Source organism: Elaeis guineensis, chromosome 14, assembly GCF_000442705.2.
Source record: "Elaeis guineensis isolate ETL-2024a chromosome 14, EG11, whole genome shotgun sequence".
Classification (NCBI taxonomy): Eukaryota; Viridiplantae; Streptophyta; class Magnoliopsida; order Arecales; family Arecaceae; genus Elaeis; species Elaeis guineensis.
In genome coordinates, this window is record NC_026006.2 from 49,178,137 (window position 1) to 49,197,616 (window position 19,480).

At 33.0% G+C, this 19,480-nt stretch overlaps 2 protein-coding genes across 3 annotated transcripts in view; one reads left to right on the forward strand and one right to left on the reverse strand.

Moving 5' to 3' along the window:
• The window catches only part of LOC105057786 (preprotein translocase subunit SCY2, chloroplastic), a 34,242-nt gene extending 30,310 nt beyond the window's left edge, over positions 1-3,932 (forward strand). For both annotated transcript variants that reach the window (XM_010940482.4, XM_010940483.4), the window contains exons 12-15: positions 2,501-2,624; positions 2,741-2,847; positions 3,246-3,366; positions 3,486-3,932. In XM_010940482.4, coding sequence (XP_010938784.1) covers positions 2,501-2,624; positions 2,741-2,847; positions 3,246-3,335 — 321 coding nt within the window. In that variant the 3' untranslated portion in view covers positions 3,336-3,366; positions 3,486-3,932. The remainder of the gene's footprint in view (positions 1-2,500; positions 2,625-2,740; positions 2,848-3,245; positions 3,367-3,485) is intronic.
• Positions 3,933-16,482: 12,550 nt separating this feature from the next.
• Positions 16,483-19,444, reverse strand: LOC105057810 (exocyst complex component EXO70C1). Its single transcript, XM_010940509.3, has one exon. It carries the CDS (start codon positions 18,833-18,835, stop codon positions 16,616-16,618), a length of 2,220 nt encoding a protein of 739 aa, XP_010938811.2. The 5' UTR covers positions 18,836-19,444; the 3' UTR covers positions 16,483-16,615.
• Between the last annotated feature and the right edge of the window lie 36 nt (positions 19,445-19,480).

A 19,480-nucleotide genomic window follows, 5' to 3' on the forward strand; every position in this document is an offset into this window, starting at 1 on the left:
CAGTTAATTAGGGAATTTTGCACAAATGGATGTATGCATTTTCATATTTGCAGGATCAGCCATTTTTTTTAGATTTGCAGAATAGGCACTTTTCAATTTTTCTGACCAAATTGCCCTGACGCCATCTGCATAAACATTTGCATCCAGTAATCAGATTTTGCTCTCTAGAATATGTGCACTGATTATTTAAAAAGTGTGCACCATCAAGGTGCATAAACTGATGCAGATTTTGTATATATGAATAAATGTGTGCATTGACTAGTCTAAATGTGTGCTCAACAGTTATAATGCACTGATTTGTTTTATTGTGTGCGCGCTAAATTGTCTACCCATTCATTTATATCCACTATATAGTTTAAATGCATGCAACTAGTATTTTAGATGTTATGACTTTGTTCAACATGTTTAGTTTAAATATGTGCATTGATTTGTTCAAATATGTGCACTGCATAATATATGCACAAATCCTTTTGAATCTACGCATCGTGTTACATGACATCAGGGGTACTGTGGTCAGAATATTGAAAAATGACCGATCTTGCAAATCTGAAAAAAGGCTGATCCTGCAAAACTGAAAATATATGTGGCCGTTTTTAGCAAAATAGCCAATTGATTGTGATCATGCCTAGAAATGTTGACATCAAGGTTTGATGTATGCTGTACTCTTTTTTAGGATGAGTCACTTGTCATGAAATTAGGTTTAGCTTAGCATCATCTTTGTTGCAAGCTCTTCATCTTAAAGTAGTGATGCAAGTGATTGCAACTTTTGTATCTATTAAAATTCTCCAACTTCTATGCAAGTGTTTATTCTTAAACTTGCTACTTTTTACATGTGATTACTAAGGTCAATGGTTCAATTCAAAATCTTCACATTTTGACTGTTAAACTTGGTTGATAATTAATGATGAATTTATATGTGTTTGTTGGACTATGATTTCTTTGTTTGATACAACTAACAGTTTTGACCTTCTGTCCTGTGCATCCTACGAATACCAGAACTCACTACTAGCAGTATGATTAGTTGGCCTTATGTAGATCACCTGTTGTAAAATGGTCGTGGATTCCATTTATTTTTGCATCTCAAACTCAATAACTATAGACTATGTGAAGTAATTACTTGTATATGATATTCTGGCAATCCAATATGTGAATGCATGGATGTGAATGTGATGTAGAGATCAATGTTTTGACTGATTTGTCGATAGACTATGATACCAAAATCTGTGTCAGATCTGAAAATCTGGTGTAAGCTTGAATTATATTCAGATTTTGATGTAGAAAAACTTGTCCTGATTTCTGAAGGAATGTCTCTCAAGATTGAGGGTGTGCTTGACCTGTCTGAGAAAAGCAATGAACAAAAAATGTGAATAATAAAGTAGCCATTTTCTTCTCTCAAATAAGCTATAACCACACCTCTCCTCCTGAACTAATGATGCCATTTCAGATCTAAGGTTGGCAGTTAATCCTATGATAGATTCGATGTGAATAGATAATAAAGCCAATATTTAGAAAGAGGGGAAAGAGGGAGAAAAGGAGATTGGTTTGAAGAGCAGCCAACTCTATTACTTTTCTTATTTCTTTCATTTCTCTTTTACCATTCCATTGCCTTTCCTTTCGTTTTATTTCTTTTTCTATTCTCTCTCATTCTCCTATATTTTCTGGCTCCAGAAGCCTCCTTTATCACTCCTTGCTCTCATTTTCCGCCGCGTGGGGGGGTGGGCTGTCTCTCTGTTATGGCCTAAAGAGGAAGAAAATGGGGTCTGGCATTGTCTTCGACCATCCAAGGTAGACTAGGATCAGTTGTGGTCTCAATATCTCATGTCCTGAGCCCATATAAATATAAATGTCCCCAAAGACTTAGAAAGCAAGAATAGCAAAAAATCTAAATATTGAAATTGCAAACATTAGGCTACATCTAGTCAATTCACTTTCAGCGTTTGGTGTCATCCCTATGATCATCAGGATGAGCTCTAACATGTTGCATCACCACTAGCTCATCAGGAAGGCAAAATTTTTCTTTCTTATGATTGAACTACAGCATCGGATGCTCCAGTGACCCTCAATCATTGATCACAAAGCATCTGACCATCAGCTGCATGATGTGGATCATCACATCTTGGATCATGAGATTGAATGCGTTGCGGAACTTTGTAGTTGAATGCATCCATTGGTTTTACATCTTTGTTTAGGCCTTGCAGTAGTCCTTGTATAGTCAAGAAGCTATTTCATTTCTGCAGAATCCTTTGGTAGACGTATGATTCATTCACTTTAGCCCTTTAATAATTGTGGTTCATGCTATCTCTAAGTTTTGTATTGGAACATATGTCCTAGCTTGGAAACATAAGCCAGGTATTAGCTTTGTCTCCCATTTATGTAACTGAAGAAATTGCACCTTGAAAATTTTCCATCATGCCCTTCACAAAATTAGTTGCTTCTTCTCTCATGTTTGAATTGTCTGTTAGAATTTCACTTTTTTCTTAACCGAGTTCTCCAATTGTAGGCAAACTTACCCAAGGAGATTGCTGATTACATGACAAAGATGGGTGCTCGAATACCAAACATAAAGCCTGGAAAGGCAACGATAGAATATTTAACAAAAATTCAAGCTTCAACACGTTTCTGGGGTACCCTCTCCCATGACCATCAAACCAATATCTATCTCATGAGTGGTGTTTGGGGATGGGAGTTATTAAATAGTTACTACTTTGTCGGTAACAACTTTACGTTTCATGTGTTGCAGGTGGATTGCTACTTAGTGTATTAGCTACCTCCTCTACTTTGCTTGATCATTATCTGCGACGAATTAATGAGGGATTTGCAGTGGGATTCACATCAGTCCTGATCATTGTGAGTGCATTTTATGACATTCTAGTCCTTTTGGTTTTGCATGCAAGTTGCAACAATGTGCATTATATACAATGCAATTTAATATATCGTCTGTCAACTTTAAGATTGTTTCATACATATAAAAAAAATATTATTCTAGTGTTGACAATTTTTAGCTGTAGTGGCATGTGTACTTTGTTTTAGATGAAATATGCATGCATATTTCTTGCGGATGTATGGTAATTCTTTTTTAACTAAATAATATTCTCCAACAATGGCAAAATTTTAAAGTATTATGGACCATTAGTAGTATCCATTATAGCCCATTCAATTTACATTTCTCGTACATAAACATTTACTATGGCTGAAATTAATGACAGTTAAAGTTTATCATAATGTTCTAAAACCTACTATTTCAGGTGGGATCGATTATAGAGTTGAGAAGATCTTATCAGGCATACAATGTAATGCCATCCCTCAGCAAGGTTTTGAGGAGATATGGTGCTTAGGAAATGAGAAGTGGATAGGTGCCAGAATGAGGTGATACTAGGTTCATCCTATTGTATATATATGAACTGCGAGATTTTTTTTTGCTTCAACTGTGAATCTGCTGTTTGATTCTCCCATGTAATCGGCAAGTACTAATTGGTATTTTGCAGAAGCATGGCGGTATTTTTCAGTAAAGGAGATTTGGGCCCTTGGAAGCCACAAACATGGTTGGCAGGTTCAAGCTACCTTTGCCGTACGGATGCCCTTCAACTTGTATTTGCCAGAAAAAGAGTTCTAAGCATCGTTGATTAGATGAGAAGAGGGATGTTCAACATGCAGCAGCATCTGGGGTTTCTTTTGTTGACTATCCATGACACAGCTATGATTTCAACATGATACACTTATGCCAAATATATAGGATTTTATAGTGGGATTTGTTAGAAGCATTTGCAAGCTTCATAATAATTGCTTGTCTTCATTGTTTTTGTGCTCGAGTTTCTTTGTAACATATATATTATTCTCCTGAGTAGGAAATGCTTTGTAAGTATCAAAAAATGTATGACAGTTGCGATTGAGGGGAAGAAGAAAATGTCATGAGCCCCTGAAGCTATACTCCATATTGGATTGTCTTTTCTGTCTTTTTATTTTTTTAATTTCTTGCCATATAAAATGCGATTTTGTAAGATCTTTTTCTTGTTTCTTCCAATTCTCAAAAGGGGATCAAAAAAAAGAAAATTCTATAGGAGTTTTCTTCATCGTATGTGGTGTGGACACTAGTCATCGTGATTCGTTATGGTTTGAATGTTGATAAAATTTTTTTATTTCTGTAATTTTTTTTATTTTGAGTCATGTAGTTTTTATTTTGAGTTTTGCAATGGGATTATAATTGAGTTCTTAATTAGATTTGCATCGTAATTGGGTCCTAGTTCGAGTCAGTCATTTTAGGAGTCTCATGGTCAACCACTTGGAGGCATACCATTTGAAGACACATGACTAAATGAGTGCTACTCTTTCACGTGTGCGCATCTTCTTCACGGTGTTTTTAGATTTTCATGATTTCTTCACGTGGGAAATCCATCATCCTTATCGCATGCCATTAAATTATCGTCTTCATAATGTCTTTTTCAAAACTCGCGATTCATCTTCATCGCTAATACTCTTCTCAATGTTGATCTGTTTAGGTTGTTAAATTCTTTTAAAAGAAAAAATAATGGACTTGTAATTGGTGATTGATTGGAAAAATAAAATTCTGTTTCCTCATCTCACGAGTTCTCCTCTTCCTCCCTTCTTTCTGTCTTTCTTCTTCTTTCTCTCTCTACTTTCTCTTCTTATAAGACTTGTTCAATTGAAGAACGAAGTATCCAACTAATTGGCAGGATTCCAACGCATCAACCTGCAGGATTCTAACACCTCAATCTTCTTTTTCAACGGTTGCTTCCTCTTTACGCCGTAATTCTTCGTATGCTCGGATCGAATTCTGTTATTTTTGGATAAAAAAAAGAATTGCTAACAATCACAGCTTGATTCAACGTCCGAATCTTTCCTCATCCAGAAGTCTTCATCGACGTGTTTGTGAGATCTCTTGCTTCTAAATGAATCTCTGAGTAGATCGTTATTGTAGAAAGTTAATTTCATATTTTTTTATTAATTAGATCTAAATTTTTTAATTGTGATCTGATGTCCTAATCATGGATGGTTTTTCAATCATCTACGATCTTTTTCTAGATCTAGGAGATTGAACTATTTTCATGCATAATAGTAATTTCTTCTTGATTTTAACATAATCATCTTCATTATCATTGTTTGCTGGTTATCTGCTGTATTGTTATTAATCTTGTTTGCTTGCATCCTCTGGAACTAGCCTTGTCTTACATCAGTTTTGGTATCAGAGCATGGTTAGATTAGGGCTAAAGTTTTGCATTTAGATAGTTTTCTGCATCAAAACCTGCAAATTGGCACCTTGCGCAGTCCTCAGTGGAATTGCGATTCCTGATTCCAGAGACCTCAGAAAATTTTCAAATATTTTGTGTAAATTCTAGGTTTGATTGTTAAGTGAGGTTTTAAATTTTATAGAAATTTGAAACTAATTGATCCTCGAAGATCCTTCTGAAAATTCTTACACGTCTTGATTTCTGCACCTGAAAACTGTTTATGCATCCTTGGAAAAAATAAACTTTTCCATCTATAAGAGAATCAAAAATTTATGAAATTTGATGATTTAAAAACTAGATTCGATAGGGAAGATTTCTATAAGTAGAAATCTGAAAAACAAATCTGGGATAAGTGCCAGATTTGTTTGTTAGTGGAAGGTTAGCGCACAAAATTCTATAACCTGTTCTGTTTTGTGCAACCTAAAGAAAAATAGAGTCTCACACCTCTTGAAACATCCAAAAACTTCAAGACTTGATTTTCTGGAATCCTTATTCGATAAGCAATTTAATTATGCTTTGAAGACCATGAAAACTATCCTCTGAACCCTGTAGCAGAATTTCAACCAGAGGGTTCTGCGATCCAAAAATAGAATTTCTGAAAGCTTGAAATTTTTCTGCACTTAGGAATTTTTATGTTTGTTTGAACTTCATATTTTCATAACTTAATTTCAATTTCCAGTTGGATAACTTAGTTGTTATTGTTTATTTCATTTTAAAATCAATATTTGCATTTTGTTTGCATTGGTAAGCTATTCTAAGGATACTCCTATCATAAGATAAGGGAAGGATTTCATCACCTTTTTTTAGCCTAAAACCACCACCCTCATGTGCATTAACCCAAGCCTAAGCTAAAATCAATTAGACATTAAAAGATTAGGATCAAAACAAGTCAAGTTTAGTTGCTACGATGAGTCTTAGTGTGAGTTTGATCTATAGTTGACTCCGTAAGCTGGTGTCTAAGGCTAGAGGTACCCAGCAAATGTCTAAGTGAATCGTGGTTACTTAATTAGGACCTTGCGAGAGCGAGGGGAACCTCCCACAAATTTCACCTCTTACCTGGCCAACCCAAGAATTCGAGTGTTGGTCTACTTGTGTTTTGATTGATTCATAGTGATTTGAGCTTTCGGTTCCAGGCTCTTAGAACCGAAAGCCTATTTGCAAATATCAAGAAATGTGATTTCATGACCACATGTGTCGTTTTCTTAAGTTTTGTTGTGACCCCGATGGTATGTCCATGGATCCTGAAAAGGTCCGTACAATTAGAGAATAGCTTGTACCCCAAAACATTCATGATGTCAGAAGTTTTTACGGTTTAGCAGCTTTTTATCGAAGATTCATTAAGGGGTTTAGTACGATTATGGCTTCCATTACAAATTGTATAAGAAAAAGAGCCTTTGAATGGATTAAGACTGCTGACCGAGCTTTTCATGAAATTAAGGATCGTATGACCAGCGGTCCTGTGTTATGCCTGTCAGATTTCTCTAAAATTTTTGAAGTTGTCTGTGATGCATCCGAGATAGGAATTGGTGGAGTTCTTAGTCAAGAGGGTCATTTTGTGACTTTCTTTAGTGAAAATCTAAATGACATTAAGCGCAGGTATTCCATCTATAATAAGGAATTCTATGCAGTGGTCCAAGTTCTTAGATTTTGGAGGCACTACTTGCTTCCACAAGAATTATACTGTATTCTGACCACGAAGCTCTTAGGTTACTCAACTCCCAGAGAAAGTTAAACCCTAGATATGGAAAATGGGTTGAGTTCCTTTAGTCTTACACCTTTGTATTGAAACACCATGCCGGTGTTGATAATCGTGCTGCTGATGCGCTCTTTCGAAAGATCGACATTTTACCAGCAGGAGTCATTGATAAGGACCGAATTGCTAATGCACTCTGTCAAAGAGTAGATCTTTTATTGGCAGTGAGTGTTAAGATCACAGGCTTTGAGAAATTAAAAGAGGATTACGATGACTATCCGGACTTTGAAAAAATTATGTCTTCACTCCGACAAGGACCATCTAGAGAAATTAGTGAATATACCTTTTAAGATGGATATCTTTTCAAAAATAATAAGTTATGTATCCCATGTACCTCTATATGTGATTTTCTGGTATGAGAATTGCATGCTGGAGGTTTGTCCGATCATTTCGGTTGGACCAAAACTATAGAGACCGTAGAACATCAGTTTTATTGGCCGAGTTTGAAAAGAGATGTAGTCAAAATTGTTGCCCAATATTGAATCTGCGCTGTAGCTAAACAGTATAGACAAAATATTGGCTTATACACCCCACTACCTGTTCTTGATTATCCATAGAAAGATGTGAGCATGAATTTTATTTTAGGATTACCACGTACAGCCAAAAAGAATGACTCTATTTGTGTGGTACTGGATCATTTTTTGAAAATGGCCCATTTTCTTCCCTATTCTAAGTCTCCGATGCCTTTAAAATTGCTCGTCTTTATTTTGATGAAATTATCCGACTGCATGGATTACCTGAATCGATTGTATCTGATAGAGATGTTAGGTTTGTTAGCTATTTTTGAAAGATTTTGTGGTACTTAATGGGAATAAAATTAAAATTTTTATTAGCATATCACCCCCAGACTGATGGTCAAATCGAAGTAGTAAATAGAAGTTTAAGAAATTTGCTTCGATGTTTAGTTGGTGAGAATATGAGAAATTAGGACTTGCTGGTACCTAGAGCCGAATTTGCATAGAATAGTTCGATTAATAGGACTATTGGCATGAGTCCCTTCGAGGTTGTGTATGGCCATCACCCTAAAAAATCGGTTGACCTCATTCTTGTACTCTTGCATACTAGAACATCTGAAACAGCAGAATCATTCGCACAACATATTAAAAATCTATACAAAAAAAATTGTAGAGAAAATTAATATTAGCAATCAAATTTATAAACAATTAGCAGACTCACACTGACGAGCCTATGATTTTACTGAAGGTGATTATGTTATGATTCGGGTTAGACCAGAATGGTTTCTTTCGGGAACCGTCAAAAAATTACATGCATGTGGAGCAGACCCCTTTAAGATCTTAAAGAAAATCAGATCAAATCCATATACTGTAGATTTACCACCTGATTATAGCATCAGCTCTACTTTTAATATTTCGAATCTGGTTAAATATAAAGAACCAATAACGATACCTAGTGATCCGTTTGAGCCTAACTCATCTATTGAGAGTGAATCCCAACCCGAGTGTTCACAGCCAAAATTTTCTGTAAAATATAATCGTATTGAAAGAATTCTGGATGAGCAGATAATTTTCATCAATAGAAAAGAATATCAAAGGTACCTGGTTCGTTGGCAAGACCGGCCTAAGTCCGAGGACACATGGATAACTCGAGAAGAGCTACAAAGAATTGATCTTGATCTACTTGAACACTATCAAAGTCGAGGCGGCCTTTATTCAACGGAGTCGAATTCTCTCCAGCCCGAGAGAATTGGTGTGGACACCAGTCACCATGATTCGTTATGACTTGAATGTTGATAAAGTTTTTTTACTTCTGTAATCTTTTTATTTTGAGTCCTGTAGTTTTTATGTTGAGTCCTATAATAGGATTATAATTGAGTCCTTAAATTAGGTTTGCATCGTAATTGAGTCCTAGTTCGAGTTAGTCATTTGAAAAGTCTCATGATCAACTACTTGGAGGCATACTATTTGAAGACACACAACCAAATGAGTGCTGTCCTCTCACGGGTGCGTGCCCTCTTCACGATGATTTCAGATTTCCATGACTTTTTCACACGAAAAATCCATCGCCCTCCTCATCGCATGCCATCAGATTATCACTTTCTCAACACCTTCCTCAAAACTCACGATCCATTTCCATCGGTAACACCCTCATCAACGTTACTTTGTTTACATTGTTAGGTTTCTCTTTTAAAAGGAAAAACAATGGTCTTGTAATCGATGATTGATTGGAAAAAAAAAAAAATTCTGTTTCCTCATCTCACGAGTTCTCTTTTTCCTCCCCCCTCTCCTTCTTTCTTTTTCTTTCCTTCCCTTTCTTCTCTTCTCATAAGTCTTGCTTAATTGAAGAATAAAGTATCCAATTAATCGACAGGATCTCAACGCATCAACCTGCAGGATCCCAACTCATCAATCCTCCTTCGCAATGGCTGCTTCTTCCCTGCGTCGCAATGCTTCGTATGCTCGAATCAAATCCCTTTATTCTTGGACAACGAAAAGAATTGCTAACGGCCTGATTCAACGTCCGAATCCTCCCTCATCCAGAAGTCTTTATCGACGTGTTTGTGAGATCCTTTGCTTCTAAATAAATCTCTGAGTAGATTGTTATTGTAGAAATTAATTATGTATTTTTTTTATTAATTAGATCTAAATTTTTTAATTATGATTTGATGCTCTAATCATGGATGATTTCTCAATCATCTACGGTCTTTTTCTAGATCTAAGGGATTGAACTATTTGTATGCATAATAGTAATTTCTTCCTGATTTTAACATAATCACCTCCATTATCATTGTTTGTTGGTTATCTGCTGCATTGTTATTAATTTTGTTTGCTTGCATCCTCTAGAACTAGCTTCATCCCACATCAGTATGTTTTCTTTTTATCTTTAATCATGCTTTACGATCTGTGCAAATTATTTTGGCCTTTTTTTCAATGGCTGGACCAATCGGGTGGATCAGGCCCAATTCAATATTGGGCCCATTTAGGCTGGAGTATTATATTACTAGTGGTCTATATAAATCAAACCAATTAATATTGGAAACTGAAAAAACCGATCTAAGATCATTTCAATTTTTGATTAACCCAAAATCTGGAGGATTCAAAGCATGAATATTTATTGATTTTATTCAAAAAGACAACTAATAATAAATAGTGAACAGTATAAATTGAAAAATAACCTTCATGGTATGATTTAATAACAAAATTTTGACATAAAATATTAATATTTCAGAATGTCGAGAGAACTCAATTTTATTCAACGACAGACCTGTACCCATAGAAAAGCGGGATTTTTTTTTTAATTTTTAAAAGTACCTCCTCTCTCATCCTATTTCTCAAATTACCTTTTACGTTGAACTCACGGGTTGAACTGACAATTTCACGGCAATTTGACGGTGACGTGTCTTCCATTTTTTTTTTTTTCTTTTTTGAGCATACGGAAGAAAGGGGGAGCACTTTACCTAATTAATTTAAAAAAAAAATATTTATAAAAATAATCTAATTTTTAACCTATTTATCAAAATGATGCAAACAGAATAAAACGTTATTCAACATGGCGTTTTTTGATTGCCACCTCACAGCCCCATTCCACTCAAATTTTTACGAAGATGAAAAAAAATAAAATAAAATAAAATCATCATTTGAAATGGCGTTTTTAACATTTCAAATTACGTTTTCAAAAATACTATTTTTTTCTTTTTCTTCATTTTATTCTAAAAATATCATTTTATCCCAAAAATATCATTTTATCCCAAAAATATCATTTTATCTTTTTTTTCATGTTATCCCAAAAACGTCATTTTACCCCAAAAATACCATTTTTTTTCTTATTTACCATATTTTTTATTTTTTTAATTTTTTAAGATATATTTTTTTGGGATATTTTTTTTAAAAATTAATTTTAAAAGAAGATTGTAATTTGAAATGATGATTTTTATTTGAATTAAAATTAATTTTTTTTAAAATTAATTTTTTTTATTTTTTTCTCATTTTTTTCTCATTTTTTTAATTTTTTTAATTTATTTTATAGAAATATTTTTTAATAAAATTAATTTTAAAAGAGGATTCTAATTTGAAATGATGATTTTTATTTGAATTAAAATTAAAATTTTAAAATTTTTTTCTTTTTTTCATATATTTTTTTTAAAAAATAATTTGAAATGGGGATAGTAATTTGAAATGACATTTTTTATTTGAATTAAAGTTAAAATTTTAAATTTATTTAAATTTTTAATTTACAATTTTTATTTTTTCCCTTTTTTTTCACTCTTTTATGGTATTTTTTATTTTTTTATTTTTTTGAATTCAAATTAAAATTTTAATTTTTTTTATAATTTCAAATTATAAATTTAATTTTTTTCCATTTTTACTATTTTTTTCTATTTTTATGGTATTTTTTTAGGTATTTTTTTTTGTTTGGAATATTTTTTAAAAAAATTAATTTGAAATGAAAAAAGTAATTTGAAATGATGTTTTTTATTTGAATTAAAATTAAAAATTTTATATTTTAAATTTTAAAATTATAATTTTTATTTTTTTCTCATTTTTTTATTTTTTTTTATGGTATTTTTTATTTTTTTAATTTTAAAGATTTTTTTGAGATATTTTTTTAAAAAATTAATTTGAAATGGGGAAAGTAATTTGAAATGATATTTTTTATTTGAATTCAAATTAAAATTTTTATTTTTTTAAATTTAAAATTATAATTTTTATTTTTTTCTTATTTTTTTCTAATTTTTTATGATATATTTATTTTTTTAATTTTTTAAGATTTTTTTGGGATATCAAAAGTGCTATTGTTTCCTTTTTTTTTTTTTTCATTTTATCCCAAAAATACCATTTTATCCCAAAAACACCATTTTATCTATTTTTTTCATTTTATCCCAAAAATATCATTTTATCCTAAAAATACCATTTTATCCCAAAAACATCATTTTTTTCCTTTTTTACAGTATTTTTTATTTTTTTAATCTTTTAAGATATATTTTTTTGTGATATTTTTTTAAAAAAATTAATTTTAAAAGGAGATTGTAATTTGAAATGATGATTTTTATTTGAATTAAAATTAATTTTTTTAAATTTAAAATTATAATTTTTATTTTTTTTATTTTTTATTTTGTGATGAAAAAATAAAAAAAATTATAATTTTAAATGGCATTTTTGGGATAAAAAAATGAAATAAAAATTATAATTATAATTTTAAATTTAAAAAAAATTAATTTTAATTCAAATAAAAATCATCATTTCAAATTAAAATCCCCTTTTAAAATTAATTTTTTAAAAAAATATCACAAAAAAATATATCTTAAAAAATTAAAAAAATAAAAAATACTGCAAAAAAGGAAAAAAATGGCATTTTTGGGATAAAATAGCATTTTTGGGATAAAATGATATTTTTGGGATAAAATAAAAAAAAGGATAAAATGGTGTTTTTGGGATAAAATGAAAAAAAAAAAAGGAAACAATAGCGTTTTTGATATCTCAAAAAAATCTAAAAAAAATAAACAAATAAAAAATATCATAAAAAAATCAGAAAAAAATATGAAAAAATAAAAATTATAATTTTAAATTTAAAAAAATAAAAATTTTAATTGTAATTCAAATGAAAAACATCATTTCAAATTACTTTCCCCATTTCAAATTAATTTTTTTAAAAAAATATCTCATAAAAATCTTTAAAAATTAAAAAATAAAAAATATCATAAAAAAGAAAAAAATAAAAAAAATGGGAAGAAAATAAAAATTATAATTTTGAAATTAAAAAAATAAAATTTTTAATTTTAATTCAAATAAAAAACGTCATTTCAAATTACTTTCTCCATTTAAAATTAATTTTTTTAAAAAATATTCCAAACAAAGAAAAAAATACCTAAAAAAATTCCATAAAAATAAAAAAATAGTAAAAATGAAAAAAAATTAAATTTATAATTTGGAATTATAAAAAAATTAAAATTTTAATTTGAATTCAAGAAAAATAAAAAAATAAAAAGTACCATAAAAAAGTGAAAAAATAGAAAAAAATGGGAAAAAATAAAAATTGTAAATTAAAAATTTAAATAAAATTAAAATTTTAACTTTAATTCAAATAGAAAATGTCATTTCAAATTACTATCCCCATTTCAAATTATTTTTTAAAAAAAATATATGAAAAAAAAAAATTTAAAATTTTAATTTTAATTCAAATAAAAATAATCATTTTAAATTACAATCCCCTTTTAAAATTAATTTTGATAAAAAAACTCCCTAAAAAATAAATTAAAAAATTAAAAATAAAATAAAAAAAGGAAAAAAAGAGAAAAAAATAAAAATAAAAAGTTTAAATTTTTTTAAAAAAATTAATTTTAATTCAAATAAAAATCATCATTTCAAATTACAATCTTCTTTTAAAATTAATTTTTTTTAAAAAATATCCCAAAAAAATATATTAAAAAATTTAAAAAATAAAAAATATCGTAAAAAAAGAAAAAATGGCATTTTTGGTGTAAAATGACATTTTTGGGATAACATGAAAAAAAAAGATAAAATGATGTTTTTGGGATAAAATGATATTTTTGGGATAAAATGATATTTTTGGGATAAAATGAAGAAAAGGAAAAAAATAGTATTTTCAAAATCACCATTTGAAATGGCGTTTTCAAAAACGTCATTTCAAATGGCGATTTTATTTTATTTTATTTTATTTTTTTCATTTATATAAAAATTTAGGTGTAATGGGGTGGTGAGGTGGCAATCAAAAAATATCATTTTGAATGGCGTTTTATCCTGTTTGCATCATTTTGGTAAATAAGTTAAATGTTAGATTATTTTTGTAAATAATTTTTTTTTTAAAATTAATTAGGTAAAGTACTCGTGTGGCGGGTGTAGGTTTTGTGTTCGCGCAAGATGGTGGTTGGGATCCAAAAAAGAGAGAGGGGGTGGTGGTCGCACAAAGATAGAGATAGACAGTGGATGCGGCATGAACAACGATGATACAGTGAAATCACACATCCAAATGATAATTTTAATAATAAATAAAAATAATATTTTATTAAGCAAATAATAATAATTTTTTATTAATAAAATAATAATATTTAATTATTAATTAAATAATAATAATATTTAATTATTAATTAAATAATAATAATAATTTAATAATAATAATATTTCAAAATAGATTTTTAAAATAATAATAAATTATTAATTTAAAAATATTTTTTAAAAAATATTTTTTAAAAAATATTTTTTTAAAAAATAAAATTTTAAAATTATTTATAATTTATATTTACCTTTTTATCTTTTTTTTTTGCTCCTCCTTCCTCCCTTTCTTTCTTCTCATCCCCTGGACTGATTTTTTTCCGTCGGTGGCCGACTCGCACCCATCCCCTCCGATCGGCCCCCCCTCACCATCATTCGTGCAGCACCCATTGTCCACCTCTGTCTCAGTGTGACCATCACCTCTTCTTCCCTCCCTTCCGGGTCCCGGCGACCATCCGTGCGAACAGAAAATCTATCCCACCCCAACCCCTTTGCATCCTCCGTATACCCCAAAAAAAAATTAAAATGGAGAATATGTCACTGCCAAGTTGGCCGTGAAATCGCGATTTCAATATAGACGGTAATTTAAAAAATAAGGTGCAGAAGAAGGTATTTTTGAAAATAAAAAATAATAAATAATAATAAAAAAATCTCAGAAAAGCTGTTGACATTGCGGGTCCACTGGGGTTCAGACCAATCATTATGGGAATCAATTAAGGTCCAACTTGTAAATTTGCTGCTCATGATGCATGCATTTGGAGCGGGTGGACTTGGTGCAACAGTAAAGTTGTTTCATTATGATCTAGATACCCTGTAATCGAAAGTCTTTCGGTGTGTTGAGAGGGTGGTGTATGCCAAATACTAAGCCAGTCAGCCTTGCACCGGTGGAAGTATCATACCAGGAGAGGCATTTTTTTTTTTAACAATTAATTTATGGGATTTGGACTGGTTCTATTTCTCTGATGTAGCAAGCTCTTTTAGTACTATCAGCCATTTTTAGTTTACGGGTACTTGGTAAATCGTCACCTTTTGGCACAAAAATTTTGGAGTTGAGCGGAGGAGCAGTTCTCCGAGTAAATAAATGCTGGAAACAACGCTGCCAGGTGCTACCTTCACTATTTGAATTCACGTCCTCATGCAAGTTCTTGCAATCCCCTTTTATAGGCGTTAGTTAAGAGGCTTCTACAACTTAATTTAACTAAATCATGTCTTCTTGCTTGTAACTAAACAAAAGTTCCAGCAGAAAAGAAAATAATTAAATCATTAAATAAACTGAAAGCTAAACGAAAGGACACAAAAAGGTAGAACAAGTAACATGTTTTAGTTTCCATGAAGTCGAAAGAGAAGCTGAAATTTGTTTCATGGTACCAAAAACCTGCAATAGAAACTTGAAGTATTGTAGCTTTTAGTAGCTCCAATATTGAAGTTTGAGGTTTGAATTAACTCACTAATGCATAGCTCCTTCCGTCACAATTCACACTCTTAAGTACTGAGTTCTCTTTCCTCTGTTTTCAATCTCATTGAAATTATATATATCATGCACATTGACAAGTAGCATGAGAGCAAAATCTAGTATGTTGTATACTTGATAAAGATTGGATTGTGTAAACACCAAATGCCAAATTAATCTTTTGATATATATATATATATATATATATATATATATATATATATATATATATATATATATATATATATATATATATATATATATGCAGAATTAGATAAGGTCAATCGGATTTGAGCTCAGATTCGATCAGATCAAAACTAGATAATAGGCATCCTACATTGATGATCCAAACTGTTGGATGTAATCTACTATTTCAAAACTGCTTGCACACCAAAAATTATGTCATTTGAAAATCCTTATCTTATGCATTAAATGATAAAAAAATACATCTAATTTAATTTTATTGAGGTTGTCAAATTTTTGACTACTTGATGCATAGATTAGTACAGGTCTTTAAATTGTATAATTTTTTGTGTACAAGCAGGTTTGAAATGGTAGATCATATTCAATGGCTTGGATCATTGATGTAGGATTCATAGAGATTTGATCTAATCGAATTTAAATCTAAATCTAATTGACCTTATATATGGATATACGTATATATGTATATATATGTACATGTGTATGTATATATATATATTTATATATGTATGTATATATACATATATACATGTACACATATATATATATATACACACGCGCGCGCACACACATGTACACACATATATATACATGCGCGCGCGCGTCTATATATATATATATATATAGACACACACACACACATATATATATATATATATATAGACACACACACACACACACACACACACACACACACATATATATATATATATATATATATATATATATATATATATATATATATATATGTGTGTGTGTGTGTGTGTGTGTGTGTTTATATATATATATATATATATACATACACACACACGCGCGCTCGCGCGCGCGCGCTAAAAACAGAAAAAACAAGGTTATAGACTGGCCTGAACAGAATACGTTCTTCACCTTCATTGATAAAGAGAACAATTAACATCAAGCAGCAATGCAGAAGTGCGGAGCAGCACCACTCAAAAATTAGCCTACGTCCACTTCTCTGCCATCCATTACTCCAAAAACATCATGTCCTCTTCTTCATCCCAACTGAGGGGTTTCCACTGAACAACTCATCAATATAATTCTCCAAGTCATCTGCCCCATACTTGACATGCTTATGCGAACTCAAATACTGTCTGAACCTCCCTAAGAAAGATCGATACGCCGGAACTATCACCGCTGACACCGACACCCTCAGCTCCGACTGCATCTGCTCATCACTCACCACCCATGAGCTCTGCCTCCTGTGAATCTCCTCAAACATGGCATTGAAGCTCTTGAACCTTTCCTTCACCATCTGCTTTGACACATTCCCCTTCACCTGCAGCCCCTCATCCTTGAAGCATGCCAGCACCTTCGACCAAGCCTCCCTCTGGTAGTTCTTGTGGTACTGCCTCAGGTCCGACGATCGCTTCCTGATCAAAGAGTCTCCGAGTAGCTCCGGAATCTCCGACGAACCCTTGATCTTCTTCATGATGTACCTCCCATTGTTCATCAAGAAAATGTAGCTCAATGCCGGGTCCTTGTATAGCTTCGACTTCGCCTCCAGGTTCGAGTCCAGCAAGTCCATTGCCTCGATGAATTGCATGGCAAATGGACTGAAATTTCTGCTATCATTATTGATGCTGTTCGTGTCATTGCCGCTGCTCTTGTTGACAGATTTTTGATGATCTTGGAAGACCTGCTCTAGAGTATTCTTGTATTCAGAGGCATATTTGAGGTAGTTCATGACATAGCGAGTGAGGGGGTGGATGGCACCACTAGGCACTGGGATCCTACTGTCGTCAGCCTTGATGGAGCTCTCGAGGTCACAGAAGATTGCAACTGCTGCCTTGCCGAGGCGTGACCGAACGGAGGAAATCTCTGACTGGAGATCGGTGCGAAGAGAGGAGGAGCCTTCGAGCTCAGCTGTGAAAAGGTTGTCCATCTCTTCTGCGTTCATGTCTCTTAGAGCCTCATACATGTCAAGCACCTTGAAGAGCTTCTCCGCCGAGCACTTGGTCATGGCGACGGCCTCGGCGAAATTGAGTAGCTGAATGATGACTCCTCTTGCAAGGTTGCTGAAAAGGCTGCTGGCAATGGCTTGATGGCCGGAGAAGACCAAGCCGGCGAGTTCGCGCTCGTAAGAGAAGGAGTTGGTGATAGAATGCTTGAAGGCTTTTATGCATGCAGCAATCTTCCCTTCCAGTGATTCCCACTGCATCTTCTGGATATCATCGATGCTCATCTTTTGGAATCCAATCTTGGTCAGGCTGTCGTTGAAGGCATTGCGGCGGGTGATGATGAATACCTGGCAGCACTCGGTTTCATACCCGGCAGCGATCATCACCCCAGCGATCTTTCTTAGCTTCTCGACGACCACAGGTGGGTAAATTGGATCCGTTTCAGGTGAGCCGGATGTTGTCTCCGGTGAGGTGGGGCTGCCATTGTTGTGATTAGGCCTGGGCAGTGAGTTTGGCTTCTTGCACTTGGAAATCTTGCTCCTTGGCTCTGGTTTGCTTATTGAATCCTCGAGTAGTGATCGGAATTCCTCTTCGAGGAATGACATGGCTCGCTGGACGACGGCGCCGGCACGTTTCTTGGCCTTGACATACTTTGCCTCTGAAGGAAAGATGGTAGAGAGTGTGGCTGAGAACTTCGAGATCCGATCGATGGCATCGAGGAGTGAGAGATCATCACTTTTACGAGACCAATCGCCAGCGACGGACTCATACCTGGTGATCTCCTTCTCCACCAGTGATACCGACCGCTCGATGGCGGTTGCTGGGATCTCGGGGGGATCATGATGACTCTGATTCTGGCCATCTCTGCCGCTGCCGGCAACCGAAAGGAAATGGTCAATGTCGGCAGAGATGCTAGTGGCATCTGAATGGGTGGCTTGGCTGTTGTCACCTTGGTCATCTTCCTTTGTTGCTTCTTTATCTGGTTTCTCTTCTTCTCTACCTTGATTTATTTGGTCCTCCTTATCTTCTTCCTCTTGTTTGAATTTTCTATTGGAGTCGTCAATGTTCTCTTCCTTGCTCTTCCCCTGATAAAGAGGAGATTCTACTTTCTCCATTAATTCTCTCTCTCTCGTCTGGGGACGTCCTCCTCCGGAATGTAGAAGAAAAATGGGGAGGAGAGATGATGAAGAGAAGGAGAGAGATGAGAGACGGAGAGAGAGAAGGAGAGGTAGGTAGGGGTAGAGGGGTGGCGGAAATGCAGGGAGGGAGGGAGGGGGATTGAAACGGTCGTTGCATGGCATGAAGAAGCTATAATTTTGGATTCGGGATTGGGAGTTGCGCACACGTGCCGTTAGAATTTAGTCAAGTTGATGACCAGGTGGATGTGAACCAAAGCTGGTTTAGAAATTTCTTTCAGGAACTTCATGGCTTGAAATATTGACCCATGCGTATTTCAGGGGTCAATATTGATTATATATATAGCCAGATCTATGCATTTATCTTCTTGAAATAACTTTTCACCTCTAATATCTTCTGAATACCCTAGGTCAGTCATGTAGTTAGTTTCTAATGTACTTACGTCCATGCAAAAAGAAAAGAAAAAGGAAGAAAAGAACATGTCTGGTGTTAGTATTTCAGGGAATAATTTTGTTTGATGACCCTCGTTATTTTTAAATAAGCACAAAGCAAACAATTACTTTAGAACAAAAGAAAGCACATGGGAGTGATTTTGTACACGTAACATAAGGAATGACAACAAATAAGCAGCACAATGAAACATATTCTTTATACCAGTGTGAAACTAGCACCAGCAGATTTCTCAGCTAATTCAGCTAGCCCATTTTGTATGTTAGTGAAAGAACGGCGAAGTATACTCAAGCAACCTTTTCATTATTCCAGCAATCAAAGAGACCCAGCTTAACCAGCAAAGTAATTTCTCATCTAAT